Source organism: Corapipo altera, unplaced genomic scaffold (genome assembly GCF_003945725.1).
Source record: "Corapipo altera isolate COAL_440 unplaced genomic scaffold, ASM394572v1 53, whole genome shotgun sequence".
Lineage (NCBI taxonomy): Eukaryota > Metazoa > Chordata > Aves > Passeriformes > Pipridae > Corapipo > Corapipo altera.
The window spans coordinates 4983868-5004911 of NW_020884900.1; the positions used below are offsets into that span (position 1 = coordinate 4983868).

The 21044-nt window shown below is 38.7% G+C and overlaps 1 protein-coding gene across 1 annotated transcript; it reads left to right on the forward strand.

The window, feature by feature from the left end:
* The first annotated feature begins 215 nt into the window (after positions 1-215).
* On the forward strand, positions 216-19731 carry LOC113950192 (rap1 GTPase-GDP dissociation stimulator 1-like). Its single transcript, XM_027649691.1, has 10 exons — positions 216-341; positions 2474-2602; positions 3737-3862; positions 4494-4637; positions 8637-8771; positions 11835-11960; positions 16067-16206; positions 17107-17233; positions 18232-18360; positions 19598-19731. The coding sequence occupies exons 1-10, from the start codon at positions 221-223 to the stop codon at positions 19729-19731; spliced, it is 1311 nt and encodes a 436-aa protein (XP_027505492.1). The 5' UTR covers positions 216-220.
* The last annotated feature ends 1313 nt before the right edge of the window (positions 19732-21044 follow it).

The window sequence follows — 21044 nt, forward strand, 5'->3', positions numbered from 1 at the left end:
AACTTTGGCAAAAATCCTGAAGGGCAATCCACGATGCGCAGTGAAAGCAGCCCACGTGCTTTCAGAGATAGCCAAAAATGGTAAGTTTGCTGAAGTGTAACTACAAGGCACATTAGCTGTATGTTTCCACTCTTGAATTTTGTTTCATGGCTACCAGCTACTGGCATTGCAACTGTTTTACTCCTACATGGCAAAAACCTCTCCTTTACCTACAGAGGAAATGAAGAAACCATGTATTGAAGCAGATTTGGTTCCAATATTGATACCTTTGCTGGAAAGCAGAGACCAAGAAATGTTGCTTCATACTGGGAGGGCTATTGGCCGTATCTGTTATGACAATCGTAAGTATCCACATAAGACAATCTCATTTTCCCTACCTCTAAGGCATTATTTTAAAAGGTATTTTAACCTGTAACTCATAATAATTTTATGAGACCTGAGTACATGTACTTAATGCAATTAAGCCTCCAGTTAGATATACAATTCACACAGCTCACAGGTACCAGGCTGAATGCACCCCAAGCAACTCCTGCACTCTGGGTTTCCCCGCTGTATTTTTGACTTCAAGGTGGCACATCTTTGTCAGAACTGCTCTCTAATTACAAGAGGAGCAGAGCCTCATACACATCTTAAACAATTCTGCATGTCTGCCTTGGGCCCAAATCCTGAATGGCTTGATCTTCTTTGAAAGTAATAAGAGCAAAGTAATAAAGCAAAGGATTTTAAAAAGCTTGTTAGAAAAAAAGCAGACTCTAAAAAACCTTAAAATACTGAGATATTATCTATGCAAGGAATAGTCTTCTCTGAGGACCACTGCTTGCATGTAGATCCCTGTGCTCCAGATTGCCTGGACACTACCTTGCCTGCTGGTCTCACAAATCAAACAATTTACATTTACTTGCCCAAACAGCTTAAGATTTTTCTTTTACCTTTAACTCCCAGACTGATCGAAAATATTTATTGCATACGGAAAGTAATATGGAAATTTTCACCCAGTATCTTCTATCCATTACCCTCTTTCTTCAACCTACCTTCTCCTATCCTTCTTGCATGGATCTGCACAGCTTTACTTAGAAAGCTATGATTTGCCACACTGCACCATTCTTATGAAATACAAGCATGATAGGTACCTGGTATAGATTTCACTAGCCAAGGAAATGCATTTGCCAAGGAATGCCACATAACAATTTCAAAAACCTTCCCCCTAAAAATTACATGCAAGGCTCATGCAATTACTGTACACCAGCACTGCTACAGCATATGGCCATACTGCACAGCTGCTTCCCTTCTGGTACAGCACAGGCCCTGCACAGATTTGCCAAGATGATTGTGACTATAAGATACATGATTTAATAAATTCTATTGCTAGCACAGCAATAAATACATCAAAGGAAAGAAAAATCAACTTCACCAGTTCTCTGCCCGAATTACAATTGTATAGGCCACAGTGGCACCCAGACACTTTCTGGGGTCTGCCATACAAGTTACAGTCTAGCTCTAAGCAAGACACTGCTGCAAAACAGTGCCATTGTACTGTTAAGTAACCATCACTGTCCAAATTTGTATTTTATAGTTCTTGGAATTCTCAAAACCATTTTAGATATTAAGCTTTCATTCATTAAATGACAAGCTACAAAAAGAAAGAAAGCAGTTATCAGTGTTTTCCTCAGCAAGCATGCACATGGATGGAGACAAGCATAGTCAGTATGCTAGAAGCAGGACCAAATTAAGTTTTACTTACTTTGTTGACTTCCCTTAAGTCATAAAAATTTACACCTGCTTAAAAACCTTACTCAGCCCATAAAAATTCCCAAGACACCTGGAATTCAAGCCTTCCAAGGCTCCCAAGATGAGGAAGAGCATGATTTCCCTATATTAACTTTAAAGCAGTCTGTCTTTTAGTGGTATCTTACAATATTCCAGGTATTGGTAAAGCATTTAACAATTTTTTTTTAATCATTACTCTAACACACAAAAAGCAAGTATATGGACATTTGCTATATGAGTCACTATTTTTCATCATGTATTTCCAGTATCTTTCATCTCCCAGCCCTTCAGAACAAAAGAAGCCATAATATAATAAGGTGGAGATTCCCATTCTCCAAAGATAAAAAAGTCAACTGTCTGTTCCTCACTCAATTTTCAGATACATCCCAAGAAATACCATTCATCAGAACCTGCTTGGGAAGCTTAACCAGTAGTAGAAATGCACAGGCAACTGTTCTTATATATTTTAAGAGCGGTGTAATTCCTCAAGTCAAAGTAGCACCAGGAGGTTTAGCAAAAACCTGTCCCAAACTTGCATTTCTCCCCCACACGCATTAACCTGAACCCACAGCACAAAAGCTTTACAAATTCTAACTGTGAGAAAGAACCAGACTACCTTGCTGCTAAGCATCTCAGTCAACCCTTTTCACTGATTTAATTAGTCCCTAATCCAATCACCTTTAACTTCTACCACTTCCCTTATCAGGTGACCTTCAGGAAGAGCTGGTGAAGGTTGGAGTAATCCCATCACTAGCCCGAATATTAACCGACTATGAAGAGAGCGAACCACTTGTCCATGTTGCTCTATTGGCCTTATACAATCTTGCAGACCTTGGTAAGTAAATGTTTTTGCATCTTGGAATAAAATATTATCTTTGAACTGTCACTGCCTTTCCATGCCCACAGGACTGTGAGCTTTATTTGTTTTGTTTTTTTCCTCTGTTTGTTTGGCTTCTTTTTGGGGTGGGGAGTGGTGTTTGTTTTGAGTTTTGTTTGTTAAATGCTACTGATAGACCTAATCAGACTGGCCACAGTATCTGTATTGGAGAAGTAACTACTCTTTCATGGAGTACCAGCAATTACTGGTACTATATTAAAACAATTAAGATTTAACAGACAGCTTTTGATGCCAAAAGAAAAGTAGAGATGGCATAAGTTCATATGGGAAATTGACAGTTTCAACTACTTCAGTTACAGTACATTAAAAGTTTGTTTATTAAAATTTTATTTCTATTTAATAATTAAGTTCATATACCTTAACAAAACAGCCTCTGCTTTCATTTGCCCAATTTTCAAAGCAAAAGCATCTCCCCTGATTTAAAATATATCTGCCCTACTTTGCACAAGTTGTAAGTAGTGACAGAAGAAAAAGAACAACTAGAGAACTATTACCACTCTCTATATATGGTCTGACTACAATTTGATCTACTGCTTCCTGTATTTTGGGGGAGAGGTAGGGAAGCAGGTATGGTATCACACTGTCACATCATCCTCTAGGGAGGTCTGTCCTTTTTATCTCTTATCTTAATACCGTATTCCATTCAAATGTGTTCTATGTCAAACAGTGGCAAGCTTTGCTAACATACATCTTGTAGATGTTTAGGATCCCAGCAAGACTAGAACCATCTAATCAACTCAAAAAATATACTACTACAGCTAACTGACATGTGTCAATTTGTTACATTAAATAATCATACTACAGACAGACTTGTAAGAGTCTGTGAAATTAAGCCAGGATTAATTTGACACCCATAAGGTCTACAAGAACTACAGAAAAACAGCATTAAAGAAGCCGGCAGGAGAAAGGACGGAGTTTTGCTGTCTCAGTGCTGTCCAAGGGGACAGAAGAATCTATCAGAATAGAAAAAGTCTTCAAAAACAGTATCAAATCACTTCAGATTATAGGGATATAGGCTTTTAATATTTAATCAAATAAACATTCAAAATCCTGACTTTATCACATACACAGATACAGCTAAGGAAGCTCTAAGCAAGACAAATGTTGCTGAACAACTGGTGAAACATCTGAGAAGAGCAGTGAACCATGAAAGGTTAGAAATTGTCTTTGAGGTCCTGCAAGCACTTGCAGAAAATGGTAAGGCTCCTTTTGGCTTGGGTGGAATGAGGGGAGATGGGGTATTGCACTAGTTTAAGCTCTGGGTTCCAAGTTTGCCATGGGATCCTACTAATGGAACCAGCAACCCTTTCAGTAGAAATAAACCACATGATCATGTGAAATCCTGGCCCAAACAACAATTTGAAGCTTAACAGGTGAGGCAACAAGGAAAGGAGGGAGGGAGTAGCATTCCACTCTATTAGGGTAGATCTGTAAGACAGCAGATTCAAACTTCTATTCTCCACTGTGTGTAACAGGGAAGCAGCAAGATAGATTGGGGTTTTTAATTTAAAAGATGAGAACAACCAGATACCATAGAAGATGTCTACATTAAGCAGTGGTGTAGCAAGCACTGACATGAATCTACTAAAAATATCTAGATACCTCATACAGATTTTAAAGAAATGAAAACTCATGACTGGCAATACAAGAAACGGGAAAGACCAAGGCAGAAAGCTTTGCTCATTCTGCCTCGCTGCCAACCTGGCACCAGAAACAGTGACTGCACCTGAAAGAAGACTGGCTAAAGTTCAAAGATTTAGCTTCCTAGATTGAATGCTTCCACAAAGACCCAAGAAGCTTTCAGTGTGTTTTACTGTGCTCTCTACAGATGCTCTGAAAGTGCAGTTGGTGGAGGCAGGAGTGCCAGAGGTGCTGTCCGAGATCCTGCTGAGGCTCCAAGGTAGTTCACAAGCTGAAGACACATGCATTGTGAAGGCTGCATCAGATCTCATTGTCTCTCTGCTTCTTGGAGGTAAAAAAGGGAATACTTACAGTCCAGATACATAAAGAAAGAAAACCAAAAGATGCCTTTAGCAGACGAGTTGCCATTTTCTCTGTTAACAGGGACCCATCTACAATCTTTCATCATCTTTAGAGGAATTCTTCTGGAGCACCACGCTCCTCATTTTCTATAGGAGCCTAGTGCTTGTACTGCCATGCTTACCTTCAGGCTAACACATATGTTGCCTCAGGACACCTAATACCACTGTGCCTGCCCCTGCACAGTACACAAAAGCAAGCACAAGAAATTGAAGCCACTGTAACCACAGGTACAGCTATCAGGTCACACCCTTCTATAACTTTACTTTCAAAGCTGGCTTAAGAGCCAGTTTTAAATTTAAAACTAATCATCAGATTAAGTCACATGGTGTTGAACTACTCATGCTTCCCCACTCACTACTCCAAATCTGTGTACATACTTTAAACATCTGGATTAGCAAATAAAATGTAGTAACTTCTTGTAGTCTAAATTCTCCATCTACACACATTGCAGACCCAGATTTTCCACTAAGACTTTAAGCTGATTTCAGGAAAAACAGAAAAAGGCTCAAGGCCTAAGAGAACTTAGTTCAGGTGGCCTTGCTATGTTGTATTTGGGGCAATATGGATTAAAGAATAAAACATCATGAACAGGACACTTACACTGCATCCCACCACCCTCAATCCCAAAGCAATCAACAATGCAAAGGTCTTAAAATATTAACTCTAACAACAATCTAAGTCATTATTGACTTGAACCTCCCCAAAGACTGACAGAACAGTTCCCTTTGGGGCTAATTATAAACAGATATGAGATGTTCTCTATATGTCATACCACAGACAAATACACACAAGATTTTTGCTAAGGGGTGTGGCATTATCTCCTAGAACATTGATACTTGGACCACATTTAACACATGCAGCTACAGAGACAGAAGCAATGGCTATTGCTAATTTGACAAAAAAATGGTAAGATTGGTCATTCTCTACCCCTCCGAGACAGAAAGCCACCGTTTGGTGGCAGAGAAAAGCAACAATATTAGATTTCACTGTTCCCTGGTTCTGAAACGTTCTTGCTTTTCTGCAGACTGGAGACCTGTGTATGTTTAAGTTACAGATGCTAATGATGTTGAACTAATTTGAGGACATAATTATGAAAAATGGGGTGGCTAGGTAGGCAAATGTTTGCTTTTTTTTTTTTTTTTCCTAAATCACACTCTAGTAGAGGAGAGACTCTGGAAATATTTCATGGCAAATACTTCATTAGAAATAAAGAAAAAAAATAACATACAGTTACTGATATTTCAGATTTAAAGTCACTTTTAGAAAGGGAGGGTTACTCAGAGAAAAAACAAGTCTCAAGAAAAGCCATTTTATCTTTCACTTTCCTATTATAGAAAGCAATGAGCCTTTATACTATGCAGAGAGAAACACAGAGATTTTTGTAAGCACATCCCTGAAAGGCAGGCATGCTGTGCTGAATCAGTCAGCAAAAGGTACCCCACCATGTCTTGTGCCCTTTCTCACTCAAAGCTACTGTATTGGCTTCAGACTCAATTAACAAAAGGGACCTCAACATTGCTCAACTTTCTTCACTAATATGTGCTTAATTATTATAAAAGATTCAGACAGATGTGAGGGAATGTTGGTGGTTTTTTTTTGTTTTGTTGGGGTTTTTTTTAAAGCAAGCTATCATACACGCATCTCTTCACCTCCCCCTCACATCCTTCCTAGACTCCCTTTCTTCCTTGCCTTATACCTCGTTCTGAATCAGACACTGTGCATCATGGCTCTACAAAGGCCACAGAAATGCCCTCGGTGCCTTTAAACTGGCTAACTTCCATTTATTCAACTGAATGGCTTGCTTTATCACTCGCTCTTCTCCCTCCCTCTTCCCCACACCACCATTAGATGTTTCATGTGGAAAAAGTGAATAATCCCTCTCATGTCCCAGTATGTGCCACTGATGTATGCACAGCCTTTAATCTAAGGGAAAAAACAAAATCCTATGAAAATCTGATCTCAGCATCAAATGACTTCCAGGCCATGAAAAGATGACAGACAGCTTTTGCAGCTGTGAAAGCAGCTGTTCCTATCAGACTTTAACTATGAGCCATTAAACTGGAGATTCTGCTGCTATCCAAGCAAGAACTCCATAGGAGAGAACAGCAATTTGGAGCTCTGTGACAATCAAAGCAAGGCAGCTACTAATAGGCTCTGCCTATTTACTACATGAGAAAATAAAAAATGCTCTGCCATTCCTGTTTGAAAGGTGGGGGCAGGAGAGAAATTAAGTGCAATTAAGGTTAGTCAAAAAGAGTCATAAAGATCAAAATACTTTACCTGTAGAATTTTATCAGACCAAAAGAGATGACCTATTCTTACAGAGCTGGTTTCTAAAGACAACTGGGCAATTTTCCTCATATATCTGATCTCCAAAGATTAGAGAAGGTAAGAGAATATTTGAAGAATCACAAGCAAAACCATCAGCTTTAAAGAATGTATGCATAAAATGGTATCAAAAGATTTTTGCATGAGTAGAATTCCAACTATTTCACAGACTGTCAGCTCTCTTATGAAAATATCCATTTACACTTTATAAGCATTTGACAAATTCTTATTTAATGGATATAGTAACGGGGGGGGAAATAGGCTACTAACTGAAATGTTAATAAATGAAAGGAATAGTAGGCACTGGTTCAAAAGACAACACAGAGAAGTGTCTACTACTACAAGGCAGAAATAACATCCAAACCAGGTAAGATGTTAAAATTAACTAGAGTCATTTTTACATGCTATACATACAAAAATTAAAAGGCTGTACATCTCAAGCATGCAGTTAGAACCACAAGAAGCATTAAAGCTATTTTTGGCCAGATTATCTACTTGCATGAAGTTTGTATAATTCCATGGATAACCATTCACTCCAGGTGAAGATGTGGTCTTTCTACATAATGTTCACTCTTTTGCCACATGTTAACAGACAGCAGTGACAAGGTAACAGCACAGCAAAATGGAAATGGTGATGGATGTCAGGCGTATACTTCTCTTAAAGTATATAATAGACTGCATAAAGTAAAATACAGCAAATCATTTGCCAAATGGCATCTTCAAAACACTTCCTTCAGAAAGGGTACAGTAGTATACAGGGTTTCCTTTTGCTGTTTAAGAGAACACTTTCCCATTTCCTAAAAAGGTGACCTAAGCAGCGTCTGATAACAAAAGGGCTGTCACCTGTACAGAGCAACTTCTCAAAGACAGGAGACAGACAGACATGCAGTGACAAAATACTGCAAAGCATTGCTGGGTTAAGTGGTAGGTTTCAAATGTACAAATCTGCTCTTTCACCAGGATTGAACAAATCAGATCTCTCTAAGTGAACTTGTATTTTCCTGGCTTCATGTGAGTGCAACATAAACAGACTTCTCATTTCAGAAAGTGGGTTTCTCAAAACAGGTCTAGGTCTGATTCTTTCAATAAGTAGTTAATGACAAATTATTTCATAGAAAACAAGGAGTAACAGCAGCACAGAACTAGTAATCAGACTTACCATTGGTGGTTAAGATCTCTGGTCTCACAATATTCTCTTAAACTAGCAGAATAGCAAAATTGGAGTATTTAAGCTATCCTGGAGAGAAGTGGAAAATGCCACTGGTATTGCACCACATATATAGTGGGAAATACAGCAGTGTTGAGAAAATACAAAAAGACTGGAGAATCTATGGTTTTGAATTTGACAGTGATTGTCCCTAAAGCTCTCTCAAGCTAAGCATTACCAGAAGGTGCCTCAGCATCAGTCCATGGGTAGCTGATGCCCACTCATCTCGAGAGTTAAAGGTTGCAAAAAACAATGCAAAATCTTTAGTCTCCATCTTATCAAGACACAAAAATGGTCAAGGGAAAGGCTCCCTGAATTCTCAGTTTGCATAATTTACTTCTATTGTTGAGTTTCTTATCTCTCTCACCTGCTTGGTTTTGCCTCTTTCTTCAGATGGCAACTGTTTACGGATGGTACAGTTGGGAGTCATTCATCAGCTTCTGGATCTTCTGGAGAAGCACGTACAGAGCGAGGACACCTCTGTTCAACACGCTGCACTCAGTGCACTTCAAAACCTTGCTATACCAGGTACACAGCTTGAAGACAATCGACTTACTGTGATTCTTTGTAAAGATGGAGACCTGTGCAGCTCTGTCCAAGTCACCAATTCCAGTCCCTTGCATTTTGAGGGGTAACAGACTTACCCCCCCTGCAGAAACACATTTGAATAATTCATCAAGAATTCTTCATCTACATAAAGGGCCTAAATATAATGAAGTGTGATCTCATTGCCAGCTGCTGAAATAGTTTTATATTAACAGCATACAGCTGCTCAAGACAAAAATTCGGAATAAGGTTTCTAGCTTAAAATACAGAGTATAGGGTGCAGCTATCGCATCATAGCTGGTAGGGATTTCATAAATCTGCTCTTCTAGAAAGCCAATATTCATTGCAAACTTGGCCTTTCAACCCAAAAACTACTTAAGTAGTTTTTAAAAGTACTTAAGAGAGACGAATAAGAGATGGGGACAGACTGTAGTAGACCATGTTGCAATAGGACAAACTAAAAGAGGGTCAATTTTGACTTAGATAAGGCAGATATTTTTTACAATGAGGGTGGTGAAACACTGAACAGGTTGCCCAGAGAAGCAGTGGATGTCCCATCCCTGGAAACATTCAAGGTCAGGCTGGATGGGGCTCTGAGCAAGCTGACTTAGTTCAAGATGTCCCTTTGAAGGTCCCTTCCCACCCACACCATTGTAGGATTCCACTTCATGATCTTTTGTTAATACACATCAGAATATTATGCTGCTTCTCATCTCTAATTTAATGCTTCCATGTGAAGTACCATTCAGGCCAAAAATGTTCTGCTAGAGACTTAACAGTACCCTACAATGCAGTCCTTACACTGACAGACAGTACTCCAGAGTATAATACCGATGCTTTTTTCTGAAATAAAATAACTTATAGTTGTTTGCCTCTTTTATTATGTAAGCTAGCCAGCATGCTTGGTTTAACAGTTTTACACATAATCATTACTTCAAACAACTAAGAGCTCCAGAACATCCTTGTTGCTGCTTCCCCTCCACTACTTCCTTTTAAAGTCTGAAAAACTGATTTTTTTCTTACAGATAGCTCTCCTCATAACTCCACTTATTTCTTTCAACTTTTAATATGCTCTCAAAAAATTTATTTAGTTTGGCTTATAGTATTATCAGACTAGCCAACCATGTCAGTCCACTCATTATTTTAATAAACGTATTTGACACTGTAAGCCTCTCACTGATACTATGTTTATTTTATTTCTCTTTGAAGAGATGTTCTACCAGCACTCACATCAGCAGGCAAAGGCCTGTGCAGATTGCTTTTTGGTGTTAATAAAGCATGCAGTGCTGCAAAGGTGCAGGCCAGCTACCTTACAGCAGTTACAATCTAACACAGAGCTATGAGGAGAAAAATCACAGAATCGGGACAAATCATGGAGAGCCACACAGCTGAAAACAGGAGAATAAATTAGCAGGAAAAATGTAACTATCATTATTGGAATGAAAAAGGGGATTTTTTTTCTCTAACCCTAGCAATGTCCCATGCTTACCTCTTACTGACTTCATTTCTGCAAAATGTACAATAGGATTTGTTACAAGCAGCAAAGACACCAATTAAACTCATTTGAAAGAGAGCAATTTTGATGTAGTTTCCCTTGACAACAAGCAGACATGATCACTTTCTAGCTCACAACAGAATCTGTTCCCCAACAAATACCAAAGGCCAACTTTTTGCAATGCCAAGCCCAGGCATTCCTTAGGAGTTTCTTAAGGAAGCAATAAACACCGTTGATTCTGCAAAGATTAGAGGACCTAAAACTTCAGAAAAATGTAGTTGCAACCTACAAGTTCACTGCTATATCACTGGCTGCTATACACAGAGCTAGTAAATCTTAATGTTCTTTGAAGTTCCACTTTAAGAAGCTCAACTCTGAATTATAAAATATCAATATATCAATACAGAGTCTATTTTAATTATCTGTTCAAGTCTATTACAACCCATTTTAGATCTTTCCAAGTGTATAGGCACTTTAAACACTATTCCACTAAAACATTGTACTTTTCTTCATCAATTCACAAAAATATCTGTGTTTTTATCTATAATATGTGTAAGACATTCCCTAACACTAATACATCACTTCTAGAAACATGTGCACTCTATCACTTTCAACAATATAGTGTGCTACCTGGAGAAAACAAAAAGAAGGAAAAAGACTGAATGGAGATCCATAAACATGAATTAAATATGGGCCAACAGTTGCAAACAGACACAAAGAAGTCTTTCATTCAAGTATTGATCTTAAAAGAGAACAGGTACTTATAAAAACAATGAAAAAAAGTTATTATGATCTAGTGAAAGGAGTCAGTCTGTGCCACTGAAAAACAAAAACATTAAGAGCAAGTTACTTAATAGGGTCTGCTTCTCAATTTGTCCAATAAAAAGACAAAGGGATGTAATAGTTATCTCCCTAACTTCACTGTCCTCTCCTCCTCACCACCCCACAGAAAACACATGCAAAAGATGGGAAGAAAATTGCTCTGGAGGAAGCAGATTTTGGTAGCACAATTAAGCAGTATTAGGACTCCTTCCAGACAAGCTTCTGATTATTACCAGGGATTATTGCACCAACCACTGGTGCAAAGATACAAAAATTAGGGAGCACAGAAACAAAGGGGAACAGTGAGCTCAAATACAAAAGGAAAATCCATTTTCTAGGAATATGGCTGTGTAAATCCCTTCTGCCACCCACTTCAGTTGAGTAAGCACAGAACAGGCTTCCTCATGTGAGTGGGCGAATGGATGGATCATCTATTACAACTAGAAGAAGAAAGAAATGACAATGCTGTGTTTATCCTCTTATGTACTTGGCTCCAGGCAGGGCTAAGATCAAAAGTAACCAAAATAACCTAACAGCGTTCCTAGAAAGGTTTTATCTCAAAAGAGAAGCCTGATGTCGTGACTTAATATCTGAGCTCTCTAACAAGTTGGACCTTTTGCTAGATGCATAATGCAGTATAAAATTCAGAACAGTTATGTCATATCTATATTTTCAGATGCCTGTGTAGTTACTAAGCTTCACATCAACATCTCTTTTCTGTTTTCTAGTTGTTAGCAAGGTTCAAATGCTGGAGGAAGGTGTTGCAGAACGGATTGAGGCACTTCTAAGATCAGAGAGTCCTCCTGTGCAGTTTAAACTTCTTGGAACATTACGGATGTTAGCAGATGGTCAAGGTAGGGAATTGTTAGTGTTTACTGAGATCAACTAAACACCCTCCTCCTCCCCTAGCCCTGCAACACAATGGATGCACAAGAGGACGGGCCAAGTGTCCTGCTAACCTAATTCCAACCAATCTGGAGAGGTTCCAACAGAGCTGATTGCCAGCAGCTGCAAGCTTTCCACACTGACCCAGTCAGCCTCAGAGGTAGATGAGAAACAAACCAAAGGGAACAATCTGCAGCACTCTGTGAGAATGGGCAAAGGCCTTAAATGAAGATGTTTCCCTCCACAGATATAGAGCAAGGTATGAGTATGATAGAAAAGAGTAAGGCTAATACTTTACACTGTCAAATCACAGGAGAGAAAAATCAATAAAGAAATGGAGAATATAAAAGGAACAAAGGGGGCTGGGATGGAGAGAGGCAGAAGAAATGAGTTTCTAGCCATCATGAAGTTTTTATATACACATGCTGCTAGGTTTATCTTGCTGGTGTGGTTCAAATGTTAAATTCATTTTGCATGTTGAAATACTGGACTACCTACTTGCACTTCAGTTTTACAAAGAGATGCATATGCAAAGGTACATCTTTGAGGAACATGCACAGTGTCAGAATTACATTAAGATCTACTACATCTTAATTTATCCTTAGGCTTACTTAGCTTCTTACCACAGTAGAACACAAAAACGAGTGTTGTAGGGTTTGGTATTGCCTTTCATATCACCAGAGCAGCTGCTCTAGAGCACTAATCAGTACAAGGGATAGGTCCAAACCAGAACCAGAATAGTTATGACCATTTTGTGATGGGAACTGTCAACTGATACAGAACAATTATAGACACCAACTCAATAATTATATGCAAGAGAAAAAACCCCTCACTCTCCTACATTCCACGCTGCACTCAACTGCACCACTGAAGACACTCCGACTGCATCCTTTATCAAATTAATATGCATGATACAAAATTTAGATCTATCCTTCATATTAATTTGCAACTATTCCAGTCCACTGAAAAGCTGCTTTCACTCATTTCACCATGGTAGGAAATGGACATTGCAGGATATACAGAAATTTAGCATCATCTTCCTCTCAGGCTTTGAAGAAGTCATTAAAAGGTAATTTCTCTGAAATCCTATCTGAATTGTGACAGGGGTGAGCATTTACCTTTTAAAATTGAGACATCATAATAACACAGATCTAACTCATCAAACACTAAATTAGGTGGTTTTTTGAATTCCACTTACCAGCCATAGTGAGAAGCTGGAATTTGGGAAGAGGTACTTCTGAAATAACACAGTTACCAAAGTGCAAAGCAGAAAAAAAATCCAGGAGATTATTCAGTGTTTACCCATTCCTGTCTATGAGCACACAATTCTCCCACCTTTAATTACTTTCTATTCTGTTTACCCGTGAGCTAACATTGCCCTTAATTAACTCAGCCTGAAACTCTTATGCACCCACATCTACTATGAAGTCCACACTAAATTAGCTAATTGCCTTATCTAGTATGAATTCATTACTGTGACTGTCAGCAGGCATGCCGAGGCCTACAGACTAGAAGAGGTAGGTTTCTTCTTAACTATAGAAAACTGCAGGCAGATCTGTCAGCTTCATTACTCTAGAGAGATGTTAACATTAACTCCTGAACCATTTTGCTTCAGAGGAGCAGAATAATTTCTGCACTTCAATAGCCAAAGGACTTTCAGCTCAACTGAAAGTTCAATCACACACAATTTATTCAAATTTGGGTTTTTTTGCAAGTTAAAAGGTCTTCCTGTTAAGAGTAACTAATTGGATTTTATCTCAAAGAGATAAAATGGTGGTAGACATCAGGAAGTCCCTGCCAAACTGGGTCAAGAACCTGCCTTTGAACAAATCTCTTCGACTGGTTCTATTCACCCCCCTGTTACCTCCTTCAGCTTTTTGTACTAAACTGGATTACCATGATCTCAGACTAACAAGTAACATCTGACCTAGAAACAAAAGCCTTATGTTACAGGAGATAACATGCAGGTGGCTTTGCAATGACAAGAAACTCTTCACTCAAAAAACCTGTCAAGTAGACTAGAAGCTCCCAAATCCCTTGCAGGACTTTCACCTGTGGATTGTTCCACAGTATACTGGAAAAATAAAAAAAGGAAGTGTCTGTACTTCCCCATTTGCCTGTGCCAAAACAATGAGTATAGGTTGCCTTACATCTCCTGCAAAATACGTGGAGTAATCACACAGTTTATTGACACAGACCTTCTGGTACACATTCTATTTGATCCTTTCCAGAATATCTCAAAACAAATACAACAGCTAGAGAAAGGGACAGGAGCAGGCCAATGCCCCTATCACCCAAACCCATCCCTTCTGTTACGGATGCTAATGTTGGTTCTTCCTCAAATCTTTGCATCAGTAAAGGTCCGAGACAAATTTCTCAGTATCTTAAAACAATACAGACTTTTCCCCACATTTTTCCCCTCTCTGAATCAGCATCCAAAGGACCATGGATCTCATTCACTACTTTCTTTCAGGCCTGAAACTATTTTAAGACTAGAAAAATCAGAAAAATATTGCAAAAAGCTCACAGATCCTTTATAGCCCTTCTTAGGGAATGTACACTTCCAATGAAGAGCTTTACCACATCTTTCCTTTTTCACAGTACACAATGTACATTTAATGCTCAACTGCTATGGTTCTCTATCATCAAGGGGTGAGCAGTGGGCATGAGACAGGACTCAAGATAACCAAAAATAAGACAAGAAAAACCTTTAATTACAGATAACTACATGAGACTCCGAAAGTTGAAAATTAAATCTTATAATCACAATATATTTTTGCCATTAGAGTAATTCTACACCAAAAGTGAGTGTCTGTCCTGTGACTACTTTTGCCTCTCAGTTGCTACAGCTGGTGCCCAACCAGAAGTGCTGTGCATTTATATCCTCAGTTCAACTGCAACACACAGAAGCAGCAGTCTGGCAGTTTACAAAACACCTCTCTGTGCTCAAAGACAAATGAGGGAGCATTCAATTCTTTCAAAAGGCAGATTAAGTTGTGCACTTTGCTATTTTATCTTTCTCCTAGTACCCTTCACTTAGAATATAATTCCAGCATAATCAAGATGTAGGATTTCAAAAAGTCTTCAGTATTGAACAGAAACAGCTACAGTTATTTACCATGATGTTCTCAGGGCTGAACCCTTACTTAATATATTTGGTTAAAAAAGAGTATTTCGGCCTTCAGCACCCTTATGTCTGCATTTTTCCTTTGCTTAGGAAATCACCTCCCACCATTTAGTCACTTTTGATCCAGAGCACTTTGAAGAAACATCAATTAAGTGTAGTAAGACTCACGTGGTCCCTTATGTCAGACTGACAGTACTGAGAGAGGATGAGTAAAGTTCCTTTTGCTGCTGAACTTCAAAGAACTTTGAGAGCAGTCTCCCTTAGTGGCAACCAGCCCTAAACCCCAGCATATAATTAGAGTTCCACTTCTTAGGAAAAGTTACCTAGTGAGATTTTTTTCAAATGTCAGCCACACAGATTAATACTTCTAGCAAGTCTTGAGATAGGGTTCTTGAAACACAGGGGAATGCAAATTAAAAGGCTCTTCCACACTCAAGGGGAAGTTTTCATGATGCCTTATACACAGTTCAACACACATTCTTAAGACTCAGGTCATCTAATTACCGCTGCAATTCTGTACTAAGGTTTGGCTTCCCACATCACCAATGGTAATTATCACCAAAACAGCAAGAACAGGCTCTGAAGAGCCCCTGATTACACTTGTGCAGGGCTCAAAAGTGCAAGGAACCAAACGGAAAAGGGATATTCCTCACAAAGAAATTTCAGTATAGCAACAGAATATTTGCTTTTAAAGATACAAAGCTGCTCATTTTAAACCCTGCTTCAGCAGCCTCTTTAAAAGGATAGGTCTATCGGAGCAGCTTATTTTGTCCTTCATCTCCAAGACTCCTTTGGCAAAGATTCCTTTGGCATTCCTCTGGTAAAGATTTCCAAGATCCTTTAAAAGCCCAGGCCTGCGGCCCTAGTTACTTCTGCATTCACATTTCTATGACACAGACTGAGAAGGCTGATTTTTGAATGCCTCTTGGGGATGGCTTTTCTCCTCAGCGGATGCAGCTGAAATCTTGGGCCAAGACCCCACGCTGCTCAACAGACTCGTGCAGTGGTGTGACGTGAACGACCACACCGGTGTGCGCGGGGAAGCAAATCGGCTGCTGGCATCAATCTTGCATCACAACAGATCCCAAGTAAGAGAACTATTGGTCTGATACCTTTCTACTTTATCTTTCTCAAATATTCTTAGAGCTTACACATATAGTTTTGCAATTAAAAACACAGAAGGTCACAGTAAAAACCTCTCTGGTCTGAATCAACACCAGCATGGGGAACCTGTGGTGTTCCCACACCAGTGGGAAACCTGTGCCTTCCATAGCCACAGACACCCCACAGAAACAATGTGGTTATCTACTGCCACTTGTCAACTTTTGCCCTGCTTGAATAAGGTTTGACAAATGACAAGTATGTAAAGCTTTTCTATTGCAATAGATATGATTCAAATTAAAATGGCAAAGATAGCCCAGACCTGTCCTACATGTCAGTCCTCCAGAAGCTCTGAAGTGCCCACTTATCCACCTAGTAGTGGATTAACCTGGTATGACTTGTACCTGCTGGCATTTTAGAATAGGCTTCTGTTTCTCATAAGTCATGCTGTTATGTGCAGGCATCCCAACCATGTTTTAATGATTAAAAAAGGTAATGATTAAAAAAGTAGATACTATTTGCATAGGCTTTGATAAAGTAAAATCAGACTTTGCCAATTTGAAGCCTTGAAATGAAAGTGTGGAATAAGGACAAAGTAAAACTCAACACAAAATGTGCATTTATCTTACAGATATGCATTCATACTTAATTCCAAGTACTGATATTTCAGGCAAATTAGACCAGCCCTAAGCAGACTTGTACGATCAATGCTGAAATCAATGTTGTCTCTAATCTCAAATAATGTTGTCTCAAATATTGTCAGTTTGCACCACAGCAGGCAAATAATTTTCATCTATTCAGAAGCTCAAGAGTGCAATCTCACTTCTTTTTTTGTTCTACTTTATTCATAAGTCAGATTTCCACGTGGTTTACCATTGCTTTAACAGGAAGTGGTCAAAGCCATCCAGGAGGCACAAGGAGTGAAGCATCTGGTTTCCATGACAACAAGTGAACATGCTGCCACGCAGAATGAGGCTCTGAACGCCTTGGCAGTAGCATCTGCAATTGATTTAGGTATTGTTCTCCTAAAAGTAGATACCTGTGCAACATCCTCAATTATTAAGAAACACTGTCATGCTGTTAATTCTACATAACACACATGAAAAAGCATCCTTCTTGTCTAGATTTAGCTCTTCAGCATGAAATAAAGGTTGTCAGCCACCCAGATCACAAAAGCAATAGGCTTTGAGACTTACCTGAAGATTTTTTTGTTTAGGAGAAAGTCAAATTATCAGGTTGTGTGGACAGGTAGCATGGTATGATGCTAGAAACCTACCCAAAAAAAAAAAAACAAACCACAAACCAAAAAAAACCAACCCAAAACAAAGCAGAGGGAAAGTAAAGCTGATGAACATAAAAAAATGAGAAAGTCTAAATGAAGGACAAGTTATATACTTGAATGGTTACTGAAAACTCTAAACAGAGGAAACAATCTTTAGAAGACAGAAGAGGTATTGTAGAAGCTGTATATGAAGCAATGAGAAAACCATGAAGTTCTAGCTACTTTTCCTGAGCTAGTTTTCAGAGAGTTACATAAAATTTTTTTCAGATTTGTCCAGTATAACTTGAAAATGGGTCTCAGTTTATTACAAGAGACACCACAGAAATCTACATACATCAAAAGGCACATTGAAAAGAAAAGGTCAACTTGAAATTTGGAATTTCCTATACCAACTAGTAGGATTGTAAACAGCCCTTTTAACTGCTTGTCTGTCATTAAGACTCTCAAACTCAATTGGGGCAACTAAATGTGAATCAACATTTTTAGTAATGAACATTGCAAATTCTAATCTTTTACGAGGTTATAGTTCTGTCTTCAAGAAAGAGGCCAGTGAGGAAATACTGTGCAGAAAACAATACAGAAATTCTCCAGGAGAGAAGACAGTTGCCCAAGACATCCCTGAATAGACAGTTTGAAATGAAGCCAGTCAGGAATTTTTAGAAAGCAAGCATGTTCACTTTCCAGTTTCTTTACAGAGAACACCTCAGACATTTGTTTACTTATTTTTCAGAAACCCTTGAAGAATCTTTTAAGGAATCACAGCTAGTTCAAAGTTTACACAAACTTCTACAAGATGATAATACAAGCCCTGAGGTGAAATACAATTCAATGGGGCTTTTGTGCAGGCTTCTTAATTCAGGTAACCTCATTTTAAATTGTCTATGATGAAAGGATAGATATTTGTAACAAAGACAAGTGTTTTCTCTTACCAAAATGTGCTGCTTGTGATGCTCCAGTGAATCAGTAAAGGATATTAAACAGGTTCATTCTTTATTGATCAGTAAACATCATAGTCAAGTAACTTTCTTTATGAAAAGTTGATTAAACCATCAGTTGAATAAAATAGGAAAAAAAAAAGAAAGGCTTTATTCCAGTGAGTCAGTGGCATAATCAAGTCCTGAAATAGCAAAATTAGAGCCTTGGCATAAAGGCATCTTTGTCCAACTTCACCATGTAAAAATGCCTGGCAGGCCCAGGCCCTGTGTGTACCACAGCATTTTTGTGTTCAAAGAAACAGTCCATATCGTGTCCGTAGGCAGGCATTCATTTGCTCTGCCTATGCTGTGAGCAAACCAGAAGCTGAGATAAAACAGTAATTCTATCAATGCTGCCTTTGCACAGTAACTTTTCGTGAAGCATCTGAAGGATACGATTTCAGTGTCACTCCAGGGTTAGGGAAGACTTAAAATGGCTTCAAGCAAGATCAGACTATCCCAGGCGTGTGGCCCTAAATGAAAACAACGACCTTGAAACAAGGAGTCCAACGATATTGTGGCAGTTTCTCACATCCTAATAAAAAAATTATGTGAATTGAAAATAATGACTGTGCTTAGGCAAGGATTGATCATAAGGTGAGCTGCCTTTCAAACCTTGGAGCCACCCTATATTGACAGACAAGCTGGATTTTGCAGTATACTCTATTTTTTCCCTGTAGCCACTGAGATATTGGAATAGGGATAAAGCACTTGCATGCTTCAGTGCTACAATGGAGTATTGACATAACACATGTGATCTATAAGACTTTTTTTCCAGAGGTGTATATACTTAGAATTTTATAGACTAACTGTAACACTTAGAGTTCATGCTTACTAATACAAAAGGCTAACAAAAAGCATACAGGCAAAAAAATGCTGGAAATTGTTCTGTACTATAGTTTCAAAGTATTTTTCTTCTGTCAATCAGTTCTTGGAAGCCAAACAGGAGAAAAAAAATCTTAACCTGTTCAATACTTCCAATGACTGTAAGGGAAGAAAAAAAATTTGAATTAAGGCAGTTAATTTTAAACAGCAAGTACTCCAAATTCATTTTACTACAATTGTTGGGAGCCACTATGACAGTGCATGTCACTGAAAGTCAGAATTTCTTCTCCCTTTCAGGTGATCTGAGACAAGAAATAGAGGAGGACAAGATTAAAGAAACTCTGGAACAACTCTGCAGTCACAGCAACGCAAATGTGGTCAAGGCAGCTGTCACAACATTACAGGTTTTGAGAGGAGACACACCTCAATAGCGTCCTTTCTTCCACGAGGCAACCCAGCACTGCTGCTGGGGCAAACAAAACACCAGCTTTGCAACCCTACCTTGCATTTGCACTTGTGGCCACACAACCAACACTACTAAAGCCCAGGTACAGTTCCTGCTTTTAAAGCTGCACATAAACCTGATTTGCCCATCTATTTGGCCTCCTGATTCTTGCATCACTGCAGCTCTTCACTGAGCTACTAAGACACAGCAGTAGGAATAAGGCCTGCCAAAGCAAGTGATCTCAGAAAACATCACAGAAGAAGCATTAGGCAATTACCACTTCTGTTATACATTTTTAAGCTGCTTGGTTTTGTCCCATCAGGATACACACAAGAAAAATTGCATCAGTGGGACTTGAAAATAATTACATAAAAATCTCAAGCTTATATCACATAACCTGAAATGGGGTGGATTAGATCTGTAGCCTAAACAATGCAAAGGGCCAACAGGCACCAACTGAACCTCTGCACACCATGAATCACACTGAGTCCAGCTGTTAAGGGACCACATTAAAACCAACACAAACTATCCTTAAACTAACTCTCCCTTCAATTTCCAATTTTAAAGCTCATCTCCAAAATTTTTTACCCTGCTACTGTCACAAGCTATATTCCTAAATAATTGAGGCTACAGTGTTGTCCTAAGTTCAGAGCTGTATTGTAACATGTTGCAACCTGGAACCAGACTCAGCAGAAGCAAAGGTTACAAGAAACTGCAGTAAATAAACATACAGTGCTTACACAAGACACAAAATTAAAGCTAATTAGAAATTCCAAGTGGGAATGGGTGAAGATTTGGAGGCAGCTGGCATTCCATTATCACCAGTAAGAGAACCTGGGTTTAACTTCAGATAAGAAAAAACTGTAGTAAAGCAAATGCGTCCAAACACTTCTACAGAAACTTTTCATATTTAAAACTGGTGATTAAATGAAAAGGTAACAGATTCTATTACACAACTTGTTCTGATGGGAACTGTTTGAAGCAATGGAATGCTGCAGAGTTACAATGTCCAAACCCCTGCAGCGGTAGAACGTTAGGGAAAAACAACATTTTTTTTTTTAGCCAGCAGAACAGTTATTGTGAAAAAAATAAACAAGTACTGATCTTCAGAAAACTGTTACAGAACAGGGTATATTTTGAAGTCAACAACGCCCAACAATTTTCAAATAATTTGAGTACAACTGGCTTGTGTCTGCAAACAAACATTTAAACTTTTTTCCTGCAAAAGTCTTCCTACCTGCAAAACTTAGTAACACTACTTGGCCTACTACACTCATCACCAAACATCACTCTCAGGAA